Source organism: Alternaria hordeiaustralica, assembly GCF_023758085.1.
Source record: "Alternaria hordeiaustralica strain BMP 2776 chromosome Unknown scaffold_29, whole genome shotgun sequence".
NCBI lineage: Eukaryota > Fungi > Ascomycota > Dothideomycetes > Pleosporales > Pleosporaceae > Alternaria > Alternaria hordeiaustralica.
The window spans coordinates 130746-148971 of NW_026056801.1; the positions used below are offsets into that span (position 1 = coordinate 130746).

The window sequence follows — 18226 nt, forward strand, 5'->3', positions numbered from 1 at the left end:
TTAGTAAATCCGCCTCAGGGCATCCCACGCCTAATTGTACATATTGTACGTACCCGCACATACATTGGAATTGCTTCCCACGGCGGCCCCTGCGCTTTTCCCTGTTGACACGACTGCGAACCTGCCTCTCCATGCGTTTCTCACGGTAGTCCCCACCAGCATGAGCGAGAACCCCGCCGCGGCCCCCAAGAATGAGGGAAATAATGCCGAGACCGCGGAGGTGAAGAAGGATCCCAATGAAGCCGTCGAATACGATGATTTTGGTCTGCCTATACGGAAGAGGCGGCCGCGGACGCCCGTCGAGGACAGTTCCGACTCGGAAGGGGAGAAGTTTGAGGATGCCGTAGCCTCTACAGCGGCGCGTCCAAAGGAAGACGCGGTGCCAGCACAAGAAAAGGAAGAAGCCAAGGCAGACAATACAGTGGAGAAGCTTTCTGAGGTCACACCTGAGATTACTGTGAAGGAAAGCGATGCGACACCGCAAGTCAATGGGCAGGCGAAGGAGCCCGTCGAGGACACCGACCCCAAGGCGCCCGAAGACAAGCCTGTAGAAACGAAGCAAGACACACCCGAACCCATAAAGCCTCCCGAGACCACAGAAACACGCACAAGCACGAGTGCCGCGCCTTCACTTCCCCAACAAACGAGCGTTCCGACCGTATCCGAGTATTCACACCAGCATGCAGTCATACAGTCACAAAGGGAAGTCAAGGAGGAGAAGAAGGAAGAGGACGACGGCGAATGGCAGACTATGCCCGCATACGCTCGATACGACATGTACGACGACGACAACAGGCTCATTGCGAAGGAGAACACGGAAGAGCTGGAAGACATGCACGGTTATGCCAACGTCGGAGGCGCCGCCAAAGGATACACCAGAGTTATCATGGACGACGATGCTGACTCGCAAACGAGCATGGACGACAACACCGCCTATCTGTTCAAGGAGAGGAGTACTGCACTAGCCGATGAAGACGAGGAGGGTCGGGATCCGCTCTCGCAAATGCAGGCGACCAAGAACCTCCTCACCGAAGGACAGCGTGTCGCCTATGTCGGTCTGGTACGATTGGCCATGGTGGAGATGGAACGGAAGTTCTCCAACTTCGAAACGACCAACAAGAAGATGAAGAAGCTGCTCGAGCTACAGTCAGGAACGACAAAGATGTGGGCACAGAAGATCATGGTCAAGATTTACGGGCACATGGACATCAACGCCTCTGAGCAGATCATGATCGAGCAATTGTCCGAACATGGCGTGGTTCCTGGAGACCTTACACCAGCACTGATGCAGAATGCTCGAGTAAAGAATCCCGCAGCCGAAGATGCCGAGACGGTAAACGAATCAGACTCTGCCAGACCGTCTATATCGTCACCGCGCCCGGAATCACCCGCAGAGAAGTCAAAATTGAAGAGGGCTTCGACGATGGAGTCGCAAGACGATCTGCAAACGCCGCCTCCCCCGCCGTACCAGGAGCACCAGGATGACGATTTTGATTATCCAGAAGTCAGGTCGCCGTCACAACTTCCCACTAGTAAGAACCTGGATATCGATTTGCGGTGGACCGTCCTGTGCGACCTATTCTTGGTACTCATCGCCGACTCTGTCTATGATTCACGTTCACGAGAGCTGTTTCAGCAAGTGGGGCAATATCTCAGCGTAGACTGGCTGGAAGCTTGTCGCTTCGAAAAGCGTGTCACCGATGCTTTGGAGATGCAGGAGCAAGCAGACAAAGAGAACTGGAACGAGGATGAACACATGGTCAGCCGAGCTAAGCGGGCACGCAACAAGCGATTGGCATTCATGGGTCTTGCAACTGTTGGCGGTGGTCTGGTCATTGGATTGTCTGCTGGACTTCTTGCTCCAGTCATTGGTGCCGGTCTCGCTGCAGGCTTTACGACAATTGGTGTGGCAGGTACGAGTAGTTTCCTAGCTGGTGCTGGCGGTGCCGCTATCATTACATCGACTGGCGTAGTCACGGGTAGTACTGTCGGCGTGCGAGCCATGAACAGGCGAACAGGTGCTGTCAAGACGTTCGAGTACCGTCCGCTTCACAACAACAAGAGAACGCATCTCATCATTACGTTGGCAGGCTGGATGAACGGAAAGGTTGACGATGTTCGTCTTCCGTACAGTACGGTCGATCCCATCATGGGCGATATATATTCCGTGCTATGGGAACCTGAGATGCTGAGGAGTATGGGTGACACAATCAACATCCTTGCCACTGAAGTGAGTTTATTTATGCAAACTGCAAAGGTGCTTACTGACCACAACAGGCTCTCACACAAGGTCTCCAACAAGTGTTGGGAAGTACCGTCCTTACAGCTCTCATGGCCGCCATGACACTTCCCCTGGCCTTGACCAAGCTTTCTTACCTTATCGATAATCCGTGGATCGTTTCGCAAGCACGAGCAGACATGGCTGGACTGATTCTCGCAGACTCACTCATCGATCGCAACTTAGGGACACGACCTGTCACCCTGGTCGGGTTCTCGTTAGGCTCAAGAGTCATCTTCTCATGTCTGAAAGAACTTGCGAATCGAGGGGCGTTTGGTATTGTGCAGAACGTATACATGTTCGGTACACCGGCAGTAGCCAAGCATGATGAGTACATCAGGGCAAGATCTGTCGTACCGGGAAGGTTTGTCAATGGGTATGCTACCAATGACTGGATCTTGGGTATGTCGCACATGTTTCTTCTACTCGTTGTCAGCTGCTAACAGTTTGTCCAGGCTACCTTTTCCGTGCTACCAGTGGTGGTGTAATGCGCGTAGCTGGTCTCGCGCCTGTCCAGATCCCGACCATCGAGAACGTAAACGTGACCGAGTTGGTCCCCGGCCACATGGCCTACCGTGCCGCCATGCCCAAGCTACTCCGCGAAGTTGGCTGGCTGGTTGAATCCGACGAATTCGCCGAGATCGAAGACCCAGACCCCGAGAACCACGAAATCCGCCAGCGTGAGCTCATCAACGAGATCGAAGAAGCGCGAAAGGACCTGGAGAAGAAAGCACAAGAGAAGGAGAAGAAAGGCGGCAAACTAAGCTGGTGGAAGAAGAAGAAGGCCGACAAGAAAGACTGGGAAGTCTACGACGAACACTCCACCGCCGCTCCGCCAGGCCACCGGAAGCTAGACGTAGACCAAGACCCAGCGAAACTCGCAGAGAACCAGGTCATGTTCGACATCGACGCAATCAGAAAGGAAGTAGCAACTCTCGCCGCCGAAAGCAAAGAATACAACGCCGAAGCCGAATTCGAGATCAAAGAGATCAAGAGCACGCTCCCACCCATGAAGATCGACATCGCAACCGTATCCCCATCCCAGACAACAAGTCCATACTCGACGCTTAGGGAAACAAAGAGCTACAACGACAGTCTAGGTATACCAAGTACAGATGCCAATAAATCTTCTCCTTCATCCAACGGCCACTACGACGAATACGACGAATTCGATGACCCCGGCGCGGGTCAAATGGAAATGACATTCGACACCTCGTTCCGCGACCCCCCGTCCTCCGCTACAACATCGAATAAATACCCCCTCCCCGCATCACCCTTACCCTTACAACCAAGTCGCTCCGGTACATCCTCGCCCTGGGACTCGGGCACACCCAGTAGTAACAACAACTCTGGTACTATTACTGCCCAGCCTTGGAGTTCAGATGCTACTGCTGGTCAGCCGTCATGGGAGGATGCTGCAGGCCCTGCTGAACGTCCCCCGTTGCGCTCAGCGAAGACGGAATCGCATGCGAGTAGTTTGGGTCCTGCGCAGTCTACTGGTGATCTGGGACATAATGCTTGGGCGGATGAGTTTGAGGATGATTTTGGGCAGGAGAAGGAGGTTAAGATGAGTTTTATGTGATGGGAGGGGATAGGAGGTATCCCTTTCTGGTTAATGTGGCGTATTGGGCTGGTTGATGTTGTTACGCGTTTGCTGTTTTGTTTTTGGCGCGCCTTGTTGCATATTTCAGCGCGCATTATGGAGTTTGAATGTCGTTATGTAGTCAGTAGTAGGCGTTTGTATTACGTGCGTTGGGTTGGGAGATGTTGTTTGGCGTAGGCATTGGGTGGGTAAGCGATTGGGTAGTCGTTTCTTGCTCATTGCTTGCGTAGGTGTCATAGATAGTAGATAATATCAATAACAACATATACCATGCATGTTGACCATTTGGCACAAGTTTAGTCAAGTTATGTGTCATTATTCGTAACCTACTAAAAACTACTCGTATATCGTACACGGCTCCTATCGAGCCCCCATATGCGGCGCAAACTATGATATACCATGAATGTACGTCATCTATGCGCTAACACCGTCGAACGCAAAACAGAAAGGAAAAACAAGGACGCTCAATATGCGTCAGTATGCCATGCGTATGTATACAATTTCGAAAAGCCGCTCCAAACGGAATGGGTATCAAGCCGTTGCGTGTGCGTGTGGAACCTCGGAGAAACGCTTGGAGCGTGGGAAGAGCGAGATCCCCTAGATCTCGGCTTCTTGCTTGCGACGACGGATGCTACCGAGACGCCTCTTGATTGCACCGCCGACGCTCCTGCCAGTGGTGTTGCTGCGGCCGATGCCAGAGGCTTCAGCGTCGGTAGCGGCGGAAGGGACGATGCCGGGTGCTTCGGCATGGCCAACGCTGCGAGTGCGAGAGCTGCGGGTGGTCATCTCTGTGCCGCTGTCGCCGAAGCGCTTGTGGTCCTTCAGGGCCTTCTCGATGGAGTAGGAAGGCTCGCCCTTGCCCTTGAGATCGTCTGGGTGGTATTCCTGCGATGTGTTAGCGAAGTTCAGCCGAAGGATGGTTGGAGAACATACAACACCAGGCCAACGACGGTAGTCAGCTCCAGGCTCTCGCATCAGGTCAGCACCCTCTTCATAATTGAGTACTCTTCCGAAACGATCAGCCATGCCAGGTGGTACGATGGCGACTCCCTCCAAGGGACGATGCCTCTGTACAGAGTCGACGATGTTCTCCCGTGGAGTAGCCCTCAAGGCCTCCTCGTTCGAATCCTTGACCGCCGCGAGGGGACTATATTTTTCGACGCGGTTGCGAGCGAGACTAGCAGCATCGTACGGGCCCTCGTGGTGGTACCGACCGAAAGGTGCCTTGTCGAGACGGTCGATGACGTCGGCGCCTTGGAAGTTCTTTTTCCTAAGATGGGGAGCACGGTGAGCAACTTTCTCATCATGACGCAATTGGTCAAGAGGCCTGTGTGACTTGTCACCGGGATAGCGCTCTCTCAATGAGCCTGAGCGGTCGCGCGTAACTCCGCTCTTCTTCATGGATGCAGGGGCATTTTCGCTGGATCGTCGGGGCCGGCTTCCGTTCATGGGTCCGAAGATTTCCGCGCGGTGGTTGTCGGAGAAATGGGCACGTCTGGGGCTGGCAGAGGCAGGAGGGGATGGGTAATCATACCTCCTACTCTGCGGTGTAGTCTGCCCAACTTGCGATACTGAAGCCGAAGCGCCCTTTGCCTCGGATGAAGCCCGGGAACGGCGGAATGGGTTGGTCTCGACGGAACTGCCGGTGTTTTGGACACTGACGGTTGGGTGGCCTTTGGCGTCTCCAGCGGATCCGGGTGGTGTGATGGGTGCTGCGGGAGCATATGTGGAGCGGAAGTGGCTGTTGAGGCCAGTCTCGTCGCTTGGGTCTGGTTCGATCAGAGGATCGATCAACGCATGATGGGCCTGCTAAGTCAGCTTCAATGTCTGAAGATGATATATCGCGCTGGATGAGTCGTGCCGGCGCACGTGGGAGGCACAGTAGATGGGCCAACCAGGTGCCCGGAACAAACGAAAGATGAATACTTACTGCGTCCATTGCCATGATGGTAGGTTTGTGTGCTAGTGTTTGATAGTTGGCGAACTTGGGAAGGTTGAGTAGTTGTAGTGTTGGAGATTAGTGGTCAGACGAGTGTCAGGTGCTAGATGGATACGAGAGGAAAGAACAGGTGACGGGAGGGAGAGCGAACTACATAAAGGCCTGACTTGGCAGGTACCGTGGACGCGTACATCATCGGTTCGCAGTCGCGGCCCTGCGTCAGATTTCTTCTTGTCCGCTCTTGGAGAAAAGAGCGGCCCAATCGCTGCCATACGTCATGCGGATGCGCTAGGCTGCAAGTGGGTCCGCCGCTTGGTCCTCTCCACGAGTGACGACAGCTACGATGATCCCTCACCATCACGATCCAGCCCGCCATGTCGCTGGTCGATTATCCAGATTCCGCCTCGGATGATGATGATAAGAGCCTCGATGCCTCTGCCCAGACGGCACAATCTGCCGCCAAACCTACATCGAAGCGCAAGCACAGCGCCTCTGGGGATGCCCTGCCACCGCTTCCGCCAGCCTTTCACGACCTCTACGCGACAAATGCGCGCGTCAGCACTAGCGACAACCCAAGCCTACACGGTGGACGAAAACGGGCTGTACCTCACATCGAGGGCAAGTGGCCTAGTCATGTTTACTTAGAGTGTAAGGATACCCAGAAATATGCACCGCCAATATGGACGACAGACTAACGCGTTCGAGGGACACCTACACAGCCTGAGTCTGATGCTCTACACAGCCTACTGCAGCATGTGAGAGATACTATTGATCTTGAAAATGCCAAGCGAACGAAGAAACTGCCTGTACCAGAGATCATACCATCTCTTCAGTCAGAACTGGGTGCGTCGCTACCTCTTCATGTGTCGTTGTCGCGGACCCTGCAGATCAACACCGACAGCAGAGAACCTTTTCTGGAATCATTAAGTGTTGCTGTGAGGCGATCCGCAGTGCGCGCTTTCAATTTTGAGTTTCAGAACTTGAAGTGGGTGTCCAACTTTGAGCGCAATCGATGGTTTCTAGTCCTGGGCATTAAGAAGTCCGCGCTCAACGAACTTAACCGCCTGCTACAAGCATGCAACGACGCGACCCAATACAGCGGTCATCCAGGTCTGTATACAGGCGGAGTGGGAGACGGTCCGAAGGAGAGCCATGACTCTAACGACGGTCCGAAGCGGAGGAAGGTCGACAAGAATGAGCCTCAAAGCCATGATTATTCGCAATATTTCCACGTCAGCATTGCTTGGAACCTGGCTGAGCCTGACCCTGAGTGGGTTGCTCTGGTCCAGGATATCGACACCAGTAAGTTCATTCAGGCGCCTGAGGCTCCTTTTGATGCTGTCAAAGTGAGGATTGGAAACACAGTCCATAATATTGCCCTGGCTAGCAAGAGAGCCGGTCTGGGGAGGGTCGGAGAAGGGCTGGGTTTGGCATGATCATCGCATTGCGATGACGTGCCGGGTTCTGGATTCGCAAGCTGGCCAGGGTCTTATCTCCTGTTGGGTGTCAGGAATTATGGACCCGGCAGCACGTTCCAACAACAACACGGCACACACGAACAGATTTCTCACGTGCGCACAACTCTGAGCATGGAGGTCTTCAATCAGGAACCGCCTCATTCGGCGACTGGGTCTTGGATGCGATATAGGAAATCACTTCGGACCGTAGAATACTTTTAGACTGACGTAGGTAATTGCGGACAGCGATCGCGCAGTACAGGAAAAAGCAACTCAATCAGATCCCAACACATGGAACTCGTACCAGTTCTTTTCGACGAAGAAGAACAATGGCATCATGTGATTGCTCCTTCCGCATCTCGTTCCAACGGCTTGCGGCCCCAGGCACAGCATTCACCGGACATCACTTGGCTCAAAGCTTGACGCAGATAAGGCGTGTTGCGACATGTAACCTTATTTGCTCTCAGTAAGCACTAAATTGGCTGGACTCACGCGACCGTCGAGCCACGTTGATCTCGAACGACCTTCATGCACATGTGAGTTATACATTTCCAGGCCCTCTGGAACAGCCCGTCAATTGATGGCGGAGGGAATGGCATCTCGAAGGTCATTCCCAGTCTCTGAAGTCATGTCTGTGGCGGCTGGCTTTCGAGGCGCAAACTTTCGGCACTTCGTGCAGTTTCGGGCCCGACGCGTCAAACTCGCGCTGTGCACACATTCGCGACCCGAAGGTCCACGCGAGGACGAGACACGTGACACTTGAACCAGGCAGCAGAACATGTGTAGATGTATATATCGCGAGGTTTGGAGGTGTGATATCAGTTATATTGGATCTTGATTCACGAAGCTCCAGTTGTACTACTTTCCGCTTTGCTCACGCCCTGCATTTACCATCGAAGAACTTGTCGTCGCCAGAGAACCGTGAACATCTATCCAAGTCCATCAAGACACCAGTCAGCGACTTGCAACCCCCTTGGATAGCCATGGGATCAATCATGAAACCCTTTCGACCCAAGATTGGCCTAGTTGGCGCTGGCCCTGCCTCTCTAACCCTCGCCAACATCCTTCAGAAGCACTCTATCCCCTTCATCATCTTCGAGTCCGCGTCAGAACTCCGCACGCAAGGCGGCTCTCTGGACCTCCACCCAGAATCCGGTCAGCTCGCCATCAAAGAAGCAGGGCTATGGGAACCGTTCGCCAAACATGCACGTCCAGAGAGCGACTGCATGAAGGTTGTGACTTTGGACGGAGAGGTACTCTGGGATGAGAATGGCGCTGACAAGCAAGACATCAAAGAAGATGAGAAGTTTGAGGGAAGGCCTGAGATCGATCGAATGGCGTTGGCGACACTGATGTTCGAGAACCTGGAGGAGGGGTCCGTACAATTCGAAAAGAAGTTGAAAGAAGTTGTGCCCTGTGATGAAGGAGAGGGGAAATACGATCTGCACTTCTCAGACGGCACGAAAGAGTCCGGATTCGATCTTGTGGTCGGGGGAGATGGCGCGTGGTCCAAGGTTCGCAAACTTCTCACCGACCAAATGCCACAGTACTCAGGTATAGCTTCTATCGCAGTGTCGTGCAAAGACATCGAGGCCGATCCCTGGCTGCTTGATTACGTCGGCTCGGGCTCGATGTTCGCTTTTGGGGAGGGTTGCGCGGTGCAGTCACAACGGCAAGGTGACGGTAGCCTAGGGACGTACGCCAGCGTGCATGCACCAGAGGATTTCCTGCAGACCTGTGGCATCGATTGGGACAACAAAGCGACGGCGCGCAACACTTTTGTCGACCGCTTCCTCTCTCATATCCACGATGATCTCAAGCGTGTCATCCTGTCCTCTGATGAAGACAGTCTCATTCCTCGTAAACTTTACGAGCTGCCAGTTGGATTTCGCTGGCCATCTCGCTCAGGCGTTACGCTTATCGGCGACGCTGCGCATGTCTTCACACCGTTTGCTGGGCTAGGAGTTAACACGGGCATGAAAGACGCGTTGGTCTTGGGCAAGGAGATTGTCAAAGTGTGCCGTGGAGAGAAATCTCTGGATGCTGCTGTCAAGGACTACGAGGAGGAAATGTTTCCACGGTCCACAAAGGCGGCAGTCAAAACGGTAAAGGGGAAAGAGGGGCATTTCAGTCAAGATGGAGCTAGGCATTTTGCCGATATGATCAAATCGAAGTACTACAGGCAGGATGAGGTCGTTGCGAAGTAGGGAGGTGGGAGTCCAGACTCTGGGGGTGGATCAGAAGACTGGGTCGTGGATATGTTCTGGAATTAGTCCTGGAGGAATTGGATCTACATTGCGGTATTTCATGGCATAACAATACATACTCGACTCACTACATTGTTTAAGTTGTATGCAAATCGTTAAGTGTATAATGTGACCATCCTTGGGTTGTAAGTTGAGGACCGGTGGAAGCCGTAGGAATACCAACGATGCGACGAATGCTGGAGCTTACTTGCTACATATTCTAGCTTGAATGATCGCTAATCGGCGAACGACTGCCTATAGCTATGGGACAGAAGGCTCTGTCAGCGCGGGTACAGAGTGGTCGCCTGACCTCTTGTTCGGTCGCTCGGCACCGAGTTATGTAGCCAGTGCCGACCAGGCACCAAGGCTCTCAGCGCTTAGTACAACTGAATACGCGCCATTGTAATTGCGATGGATCGCCGCTCGCAAAGTTGACAGACAAACCGTATTCAGGCGCACGAAAAAACCCACTTGCCCACATCTATGTTTAGCAGCTCGCGGGTGTCTGTCTGCCGAAGAACGCGGCATCGTGAAGCGGAGAGTTTAGTGATGCCCATCAATAGCGGTGGGTGCGGTAATAACGCGCCGGCCAGTCTTGAGTCGTGAGAAGAAAGGGGCACGCACCAACATCCAGCACCGCCTGAACTTCCACCCCAACCCTTCAATGGGCTTTCGGCCAATTAAAGAACGCCCGGTAGGTAGAACCCTGCACAAGTCGTTCTGTACCTGCATGGTGGCGCAAGCTGTGCCCTTGCTCTACTACGAGCTGCACAAAGATTAGCCGTTCGCGATTGCTACTTGTGATTGCTGATATGCGCGTTGCCGTGGATTTGATGAGGATGGAACCATCCGATGGGTCCTAATTAGCGACACGAGGAGGGTCTTACCAAAACGGTTATCGGGCACATGGCAGCTAAGAGAAATGCGACAAGTGGCTATGCTGCGATAGAGTTCACTCGTTCCCCGGCGGAGTTGGCGCGAAGACTTGGTGTGGTGTTTGTTGCCGTGACGCTCTCTCCTGCGCGGGAGGGTTGCTCAGGGTGAAAGTAGGCTAGCCCCATCCCGACCTAGACTGGACCCACCCTCGACCTAACACGACAATTATACCCCAGACTCATTTCCGCTCGGAGCACATCACGATCTCAATAGAGCCGTAGGATGCCGCCCATGCCGTTCTTGTACAACAATGATCACGCCAATTTCCAGGACCCCTAACCTAACGCCTTAGAGGCAGTTCTCCACCAACTGGTGCTCACAGGCCATGGCACATAGGTCAAAACCGCTGTGTTCCCCAAGGTTTCCTTCTTTTTCTCACTACGCAAGGCTTTCAAGTTACGCATCACCAGCCTCGTTGACAAGCACCCTTGGCCTTTGTGCCCCGTCACTCATTACACACTTTACTTAATATTACCCGCTTCACTCGCTCAGCGGACGATCACCACTACCCCTAGCCACCCCAAACCACGTAAACAAGTTCAAGATGCGTTACTCTTACGTTGCAGCTGCCCTCGTTGGGTCTGCTGTTGCCGCGCAGCACAAGGCTCATGCTGGATTCCACATGCGCCGTGGAGCTTACGCTCCCGAGGAGGTTTGCACGGTCTACACCACCGTCTACGAAACCGCAAGTATGTGAAACCCATGTCAGAAGGAGCCATGAACGAAGGAGAACAGTCATAGCTATTGTCTTGCAGCGACTAACACGATTCAGTGCCCTCCATGGCTCCCAACTCCACCATGCCCGCCGTCCCAACTTCCGTCCATGCGGAGACCGCCTCCACCTCCTGCACTGAGGAGGGAAAGACTTCCATGTACACTCCCGTTGTTCCGGCTCCCTCCAGCCCGGCTCCCGTAGTACCCGGATCTTCTATGCCCGGCTACCCTGCGGTTCCCGAGTCCAGCAAGCCTGCGGTCCCTGAGTCCAGCATGCCTGCGATGCCCGAGTCTTCCAAGCCCGCCTACCCTGAGGTGCCCATGTCCTCTACACCTGCGTACCCCGCAGTTCCCGAGTCCTCCAAGCCAGCAGTTCCCGCTGTCCCGGAGTCTTCCACCACTTGCACTGAGGAGGAGGGCATGACTTCCTCCATGGAGGCCCCAAAGCCCACTGGCCCGGCTCCCGTCCCAGAGCACTCCACCCCAGCTGTCCCCGCTGTCCCGGAGACCTCCACCACCTGCACTGAGGAGGAGGGAAAGCCCACTGGCCCTGCCCCGGTCCCAGAGAACTCTAAGCCCGCCTACCCCTCTGTCCCTGAGGTCACTAAGCCCGCTGTCCCTGAGGTTCCCGAGACCACCAAGCCCGCGGTCCCTGAGGTCCCTGCTCCCTCCAAGCCGGCTTACCCCACCGTTCCTGAGGTCTCCAAGCCCGCTGTTCCTGAGGTTCCCGAGGCGTCCAAGCCTGCCTACACCCCTGAGGTCCCTGCTTCCTCCAAGGAGGCTGAGAAGCCCAAGCCCACTCCCAGCGCCACCCACGGCTCTGACAAGCCCAAGCCCACCGGCAGCTACAACAACGGTGAGCACATCAAGACCAACGGCGACAAGTGGGCCATTACCTACACTCCCTACGCCAACGACGGTAACTGCAGGACCGCCGACGAGATCGCTGCCGACATCAAGAAGATCTCTGAGCTCGGTTTCACCACCATCCGCTCATACAGCACTGACTGCGGTGTCTTCGAGCACGTTGTCCCTGAGTGCACCAAGTACGGACTCAAGGTCATCTACGGCATCTTCCTCGAGGCCGGTGGCAAGGCTGGAAAGGGTCCCTTCTCCAGCTACGCCAACGACCAGTTGAACGACATCAAGGAGAACGCCCCCAAGGACTCTGTCGCGATGGTCATTGTTGGAAACGAGTGCGTCTTCAACGGTAACTGCGAGGTCAGCGAGCTTGGTTCCTACCTCGACTACGTCCGTGATGAGCTCCGTGGCGCCGGCTTCCCCTCTGACATCGCCATCACCACCACCGAGACTGTTGGCTCGTGGGAGACCATTGGTGATGCTCTCTGCTCCCACATCGACATCTTCACCGTCCAGATCCACCCCTACTTCACCCAGTCCGTCACCGCTGACATGGCTGGTGACTTCGCTGCTCAGCAACTCGAGCAAGCCGCCAAGGTCTGCCCCGAGGCCGCTGCCAAGGGCAAGTTCATCACTGAGATCGGCTGGCCCAGCGCTGGTACCTCCAACGGCAAGGCTGTTGCCGGTGTCCAGGAGCAGAAGACTGCCATGAAGAAGATTCTCGAGAGCGTCGGTCCCGAGTCCTGCGTTTTCTCCTTCGCCAACGACGGCTGGAAGGCGCCCGGTGACCTCAACGTCGAGCAGAACTTTGGCTGCGTCGACGCCCTCCTCGACGGACTTAACATCTCCATCGATGTCTCTTTGTAGAGTCCCTATGATGTAGCCCGTAGCTCTTTTGTCAATCACGTTTAGCTACGTTATGCGTTCACGTCTTGCATCTGTCTTCATTCTGACCATACTATGTTTACTGCAAGTCGATAGCGAAGGTGGCTTGGAGGTAGTTTTTAGTGTTTAATCTATTTGCAAACAAATAGCAATATCCCGTTCAAACAAGCTTTGGTATGTGCACAATGTTCCCGGTCGTGAAATCGCTCATGTTTTGGGTCGGTGGAGGTTGCTAATCTTCTCGGTGGGACGCAATTTAGACGTCACATGCCAGGCATGGATCCTGCGACAATGCCGGAGATCAGGCGGTGGGAATCCCACTGTCGTAGTTAGACATGGAAGAGCAGGCATGTCGCGATACCAGGTATGTTACCAACAGCATTGTTCACAAGAAGACAGTTAGTAGACCGTTTGCGGGGTTGCTGTGCCGCATGAGCACAGACCTAGGCGCCTTCTGATGCGCATGCGTTGAGATCTCTGTATCTGAACCAGACTTTCCACGAATAGACATCTGTCTCATCAACCATCTCCTCCGCGTGTATATTCCGTAGATATTCCAGAGGCAGTTAATCGCGCAGCCACCGCTATCGACACTGCATGCGAATATCCGAGCATCGACAACTTCATCGACGTCGTCAGCGTCATCAACAATGGCAACCACCACCCCGGGCTTCCTCAGGCTACCACTCGAAATCCGCCAGCAGATATACCACTATCTTCTCGCGCAAAGTTTCCAGAGTCGAACGATCAATATAAGCGTCCGACAGCGACACGGTGGCTATAAACTGCAAGGGCTCGAAAGCATTCAAGGCCTTGTATTCGTCAGCCGCATCTTCCATGACGAGCTTCTCAACTATTGCTTTAGCCGATTCAACTTCTTCCTCCACAACGGCTCAGATTCCATACGCTGGGTGGCACGAGAATTCTATCGCCAAATCGGAGTCGAGAACAGGAAGCTCGTTAAATACATCACTATTCCCAGCTTCAGTATCGATCTTGTAATGATGAATCCAGACAATATGGTTACGGTCTTCGCCGTTCACAAAGCTTTCTGCCTGGAGCTTCTGGATGATATGCAGCGTGTTTTTGCCCTTCTGGCACGCTTCCCAGCATTGGAAGAACTCGATCTGGGTATTGACAGTCTGGAGGCAGTGCGTCTGACTGATCGCATGCATTGCAAGATACCACCGCCGTCTACGTCGAGAGCTGATTTGAGAAGAGAGCGTGGATTGATGTACGCGACTGATATCAGGGACGCTCTGCAAGAAGCAAGGTTTCTACCGGCAAGGGTGACTATCGGTATCTGGTGGACGACGATAGGTCATGATAGAACTGAACTAAGAACGGATGAGGAAATTCGGCAAGACCAGGAAGACTTTCTGCATCGAGTACGAGAAGACATTACGCCTGTCCGAGTAATACGTAAAGGCGTCATGTAAATAACGAGCAGCTCTGGAAGTCTTTGATACAGTCTGGTCCTCGTAATTTATACACTGAAATTGAACATAGGACAGAGCCGTAGCCTTGAACACCAGGGGCCCGTTTCTTCTACTTCTGGTATTCCTCGCACGTGAACTGAATTATAAACGAACGCTCAAGAAATAAAGCCGGATACCTAGCTACCCCCAAACGCTATTATCAGCACATGTGAACGAGCCTTCGACAGGAACGAGAGGATCATGGTACGCAGCTATGAGCTGCTCAATTGAAGCCCACAAACCGACACCATTCGCAAACAGAGTCAAGGCGATGATCGTCCAATTCAGAGTGGCTAAACACGTCTTCTTCCAACCGTGGAACTGAACGTCCCAGTTGAGATACAGCCACATGACTCCCGATATCCCAAAGGTAAACCAAGAGACGAAGAGCGCGGCCGACACCGAAAGGATGGAATGGAAGAGTGGTATGGCGTTTGCGAGAAGGAAGACAAGGGTCCAGAAATTGGTGCCAATACCGAGCCACATTATCCAGGTCTGCCTGGTGTTTTGGCGGTACTCGCGCTCTCTGCCCATGAAGCGTAACCACTCGATGAACATGTATCTAATCGATGTATGGCCAAACACCAGCGATGTTCCAAGTAGCGTAGGTAGGAGAAGACCATACGCGATCTTAGCTATCATCATAGGTGCTGCGCCGAGCGCTGGACTGGTTGTGTATTCTCCAGCCAATACATAGACGACTATTCCAACGATCGTGTACATGGGAATTGCGAAGCCCTGCAGAACGAACACCGAAGGCATGAAGTCCTTTGATGGGTCTTGCATCTCCGCCATCACTGTAACGAATGCTTGGTTGCCGGCATACGCGAAAGCGATGTTGAGAACGGAGGTAAAACCTTGCGCAAAGGTAGGATGACCAACTAGCACGATCTCTTTCTCCCATCCTGGTGGCGCACCGTTAGGTCCAGCGATACCAAGTGCAACCACAACGATGATAGTTGCAGCAAGAATTGAGATAGTGCAAGGGACTGCGACACATTAGCGTTTCTCAGGACAAACCAGGAGCTAGACTTACTGCCAAAATCCGCCAGAAACTTCATGCGTCTGGGCATACACAGAACGCAAGAAACGATAGTGGGGATCAGAATAAACAAGATGGTGCACATGGCATGCTCCGAGATGCTGTTAAGCGCGATGCTCATTGTGATGACGGCGGATGAGCAAGCAAAGAGCTGATTGAGTACGAAGCCAATGCCTACAACAGTAGCCAGAGGGGTACCGCCGATAATTCTGAAACAGTCGACGCAACTCAAGACTGAAGGATATCTCCTGAAGAACTGGAGCAGGACATATGCTGTATACATGACCGTGATGCCTACCAGAACTCGTGTTAACAAATAGCTTATAGCGTCCGTTCTTCTGGTCTCTAACATACCTAGCCCGATAATGCAGATGATTCCTGGGATTAATCCGAGAGTTTGCAATGCCGCAGGCAGACCCAATATACCTACGCCCACCTGATTCGTGATGTAGATCAGCGACGCCTGCCATTTGTTGAGCTTCCTGTCTGGACTAGCTTGTCCTGCAATTTCGAGGATGTCAATTCGTTCACCCTTGTTGCTGCTCTCGCCGGCCTTCTCGCTATCGTGCGGTGGTAACGTGGCGGCCTGGGGTACTCCAGCATGTGCCATGTCACAACTGTCATTCTGATCGCGGTGTCCGTTTTCGATCGTCTCGCATTGGTCGCGCATAGTTGACCCTGATATCAACATGTTGCCTCGCTTTTCGTAGAACGGATAGATAGATGTAATGAGAGAAGCGGAGAGAAGGCTGGTGGGCGATGACAGCAAACCATGGCGGTCACGGTATCACGGCAAGCGTCGTTGATGAGCATGTTCAGATGCAGGGCAGATACGGAGCCAGAAACGCAGTGCATTTAACGAGAGACACTATTCTGTTGTTACCTCAAAGTCCGGTGTTGTATCTGCCAGGTGCGCCAGATTGTCTATCGACGGCGGACGCGACGTGGTAGTACATCTCTGTATATGAGGCCTGTAAAGTATCATCACAGGTAGCTGAAAGATCCTCTAGTCTTTTTGGAGGTTGATGTTGATGTGATAATGGGAATGGGTGGTAGAGTCCCCCGGGGCCGTCGGTTCGGGCTATATTGCAGGGTTCGGTGACGTCACGCCAGTCGCGGAATGGGGAAGCCGACGCAACACCATCAACTCAGTGCACTTTTCTTTCAATCTCAACAGTAGTACACATTTGTATGAATCTATTCATAACGATATCGAGGTTCCAGTCGCCTTGCTTTTCGCGTTGAGATTGTCAGAAATTCGCACACCTGGGCAGCCTCCGTGCCAAACTGTAGCCAAAGGCTCGCCTTCCCTCTCTGCCATACACACTTATGGTTGTCGCATGGGTCCGGGAGACCATAGCTGTAGGTATCTCTCTTTACACCCAGTGATTAGGCTGTTCAATCGGGCTGACAGCGTCAAATCGAGTTACAGGCTCTGAAGGTACGATGGAGATTGGCTGATGTTCCACAGCCTCATTACCAGAGCTTTCGGATATGTGGTCGAAATTCTCAGCGCCGGTCGTCTCTTCTGAAGTCGAGCTTGTGGTATCACTGATGTAAGCAGTCGACATCTTCGCCCCGTCCGCCAAACATGGACGGCCAGTTTGATTGTCGCGAAGTGACCACGCCATGCCTCCAGTAACGGTATGCTGAACTCCAACAAGAACCAGCGGCAGTCCATCCCTGTCGTTCTCTTGGAACAACTCCTTGTCAGACTTGACGATGCGGTTCTCGGAGTTCCTCTCGAAGAGAGCAGCCGCTAATCCGGGAACACCAAGCCGCGTCCTGACTTGATGAACGTCCTGATCTGCTGCCATCCAAGCCATGACGGCGAGGCCAATTCCAAGGGCGGCGAAGAACAAATTTGCCAAAACGAGCAGCCAGACAGCAGCGACAGGCGCTCTAGTCATAATCTTCCTGGCTCTTGTCTGCACTAGAATACTGTCTGCCGGCACCGTATGCACGACTAAAGGAAGGGTGAAAATGGTGCTCATCCCAAGTTCCAAGTCTGAGATCCACTGTTTCAAAGATTTTGGAGGATTGGCTTGCCGCGCAACGCTGTATTTTAATTCTGCCATTTGTCCTGTGCTGTCGAGAGAGGGGAGAATTGAGATACCCGCAACAGTAGAGTTACTCTCATGGGCATCCAACTTTTTGATTGCACCACCAGTAGCACTGTATGTGACATTGTAGACTGGAAAGACCTATTAGATGAAGAACAACGACCGTACAGCGTTCTTTGGTAGCGGTTACTCACCTGTTGTGTTGCATGCAACGACCATTACCCAACCTCCATACGCGGGCTCCATCAGCCAGGCCTTGCCAATCATGTCTCTTGGTAATCCGTTCAAATTGACGTCTAAATCCAGACCAACGGCTGCGGTCCATCTCCACGTGCTTGGGAACATCTGAGCACTATCCTGTTTTGTTACGTTTGGTATAATGAATCTGGCCTCGTTCTTAGGGGTAAAATCGATCCCTTCCATCCTACTAAATGACCCGCGTTCGTATAAGTGCTTGTGGAAATCAAAGAAAATGTATGAGATCGAGTTGCCAATGTAGCTCCCTGAGAAATCGATCGGCGAGCCGCGAGCAATGGAGCAGTCGAAGGGCACTAGTTTTGTTCCAAGGTCAGTAGTTACATTCGAGTTCACCTGGATATCGCAGGCGGTAGCAGGTATAGGCGCACACTGGGACGAAATGGCGTACGATGTCGCCTGCCAGTCTGTTTCGGAGGGCGATATTGTTGGACCAACAACCGCGTATTGGCTTCCAGTCTCCTCAGTA

General features: G+C 53.3%; 6 protein-coding genes across 6 annotated transcripts; 3 read left to right on the top strand and 3 right to left on the bottom strand.

Annotated features, from left to right (window-relative positions):
• Positions 1 to 160: 160 nt before the first annotated feature.
• Positions 161 to 3860, top strand: J4E84_009488 (uncharacterized protein; the record flags this gene model as incomplete). Its single annotated transcript, XM_049392050.1, has 3 exons — positions 161 to 2230; positions 2278 to 2680; positions 2734 to 3860. 3 exons carry the CDS (start codon positions 161 to 163, stop codon positions 3858 to 3860), a joined length of 3600 nt encoding a protein of 1199 aa, XP_049240234.1.
• A 618-nt stretch (positions 3861 to 4478) lies between these two features.
• Positions 4479 to 5826, bottom strand: J4E84_009489 (uncharacterized protein; the record flags this gene model as incomplete). The annotated part of the gene is made up of 3 exons (XM_049392051.1): positions 4479 to 4766; positions 4815 to 5687; positions 5812 to 5826. The coding sequence occupies 3 exons, from the start codon at positions 5824 to 5826 to the stop codon at positions 4479 to 4481; spliced, it is 1176 nt and encodes a 391-aa protein (XP_049240235.1).
• Positions 5827 to 6194: 368 nt separating this feature from the next.
• J4E84_009490 (uncharacterized protein) lies at positions 6195 to 9484 on the top strand (the record flags this gene model as incomplete). The annotated part of the gene is made up of 3 exons (XM_049392052.1): positions 6195 to 6468; positions 6526 to 7126; positions 8131 to 9484. 3 exons carry the CDS (start codon positions 6195 to 6197, stop codon positions 9482 to 9484), a joined length of 2229 nt encoding a protein of 742 aa, XP_049240236.1.
• A 1519-nt stretch (positions 9485 to 11003) lies between these two features.
• Positions 11004 to 12901, top strand: J4E84_009491 (uncharacterized protein; the record flags this gene model as incomplete). Its single annotated transcript, XM_049392053.1, has 2 exons — positions 11004 to 11007; positions 11232 to 12901. 2 exons carry the CDS (start codon positions 11004 to 11006, stop codon positions 12899 to 12901), a joined length of 1674 nt encoding a protein of 557 aa, XP_049240237.1.
• A 1637-nt stretch (positions 12902 to 14538) lies between these two features.
• Positions 14539 to 16109, bottom strand: J4E84_009492 (uncharacterized protein; the record flags this gene model as incomplete). Its single annotated transcript, XM_049392054.1, has 3 exons — positions 14539 to 15386; positions 15434 to 15695; positions 15870 to 16109. The coding sequence occupies 3 exons, from the start codon at positions 16107 to 16109 to the stop codon at positions 14539 to 14541; spliced, it is 1350 nt and encodes a 449-aa protein (XP_049240238.1).
• Positions 16110 to 16815: 706 nt separating this feature from the next.
• J4E84_009493 (uncharacterized protein) lies at positions 16816 to 17769 on the bottom strand (the record flags this gene model as incomplete). Its single annotated transcript, XM_049392055.1, has 2 exons — positions 16816 to 17633; positions 17697 to 17769. 2 exons carry the CDS (start codon positions 17767 to 17769, stop codon positions 16816 to 16818), a joined length of 891 nt encoding a protein of 296 aa, XP_049240239.1.
• Positions 17770 to 18226: the final 457 nt, after the last annotated feature.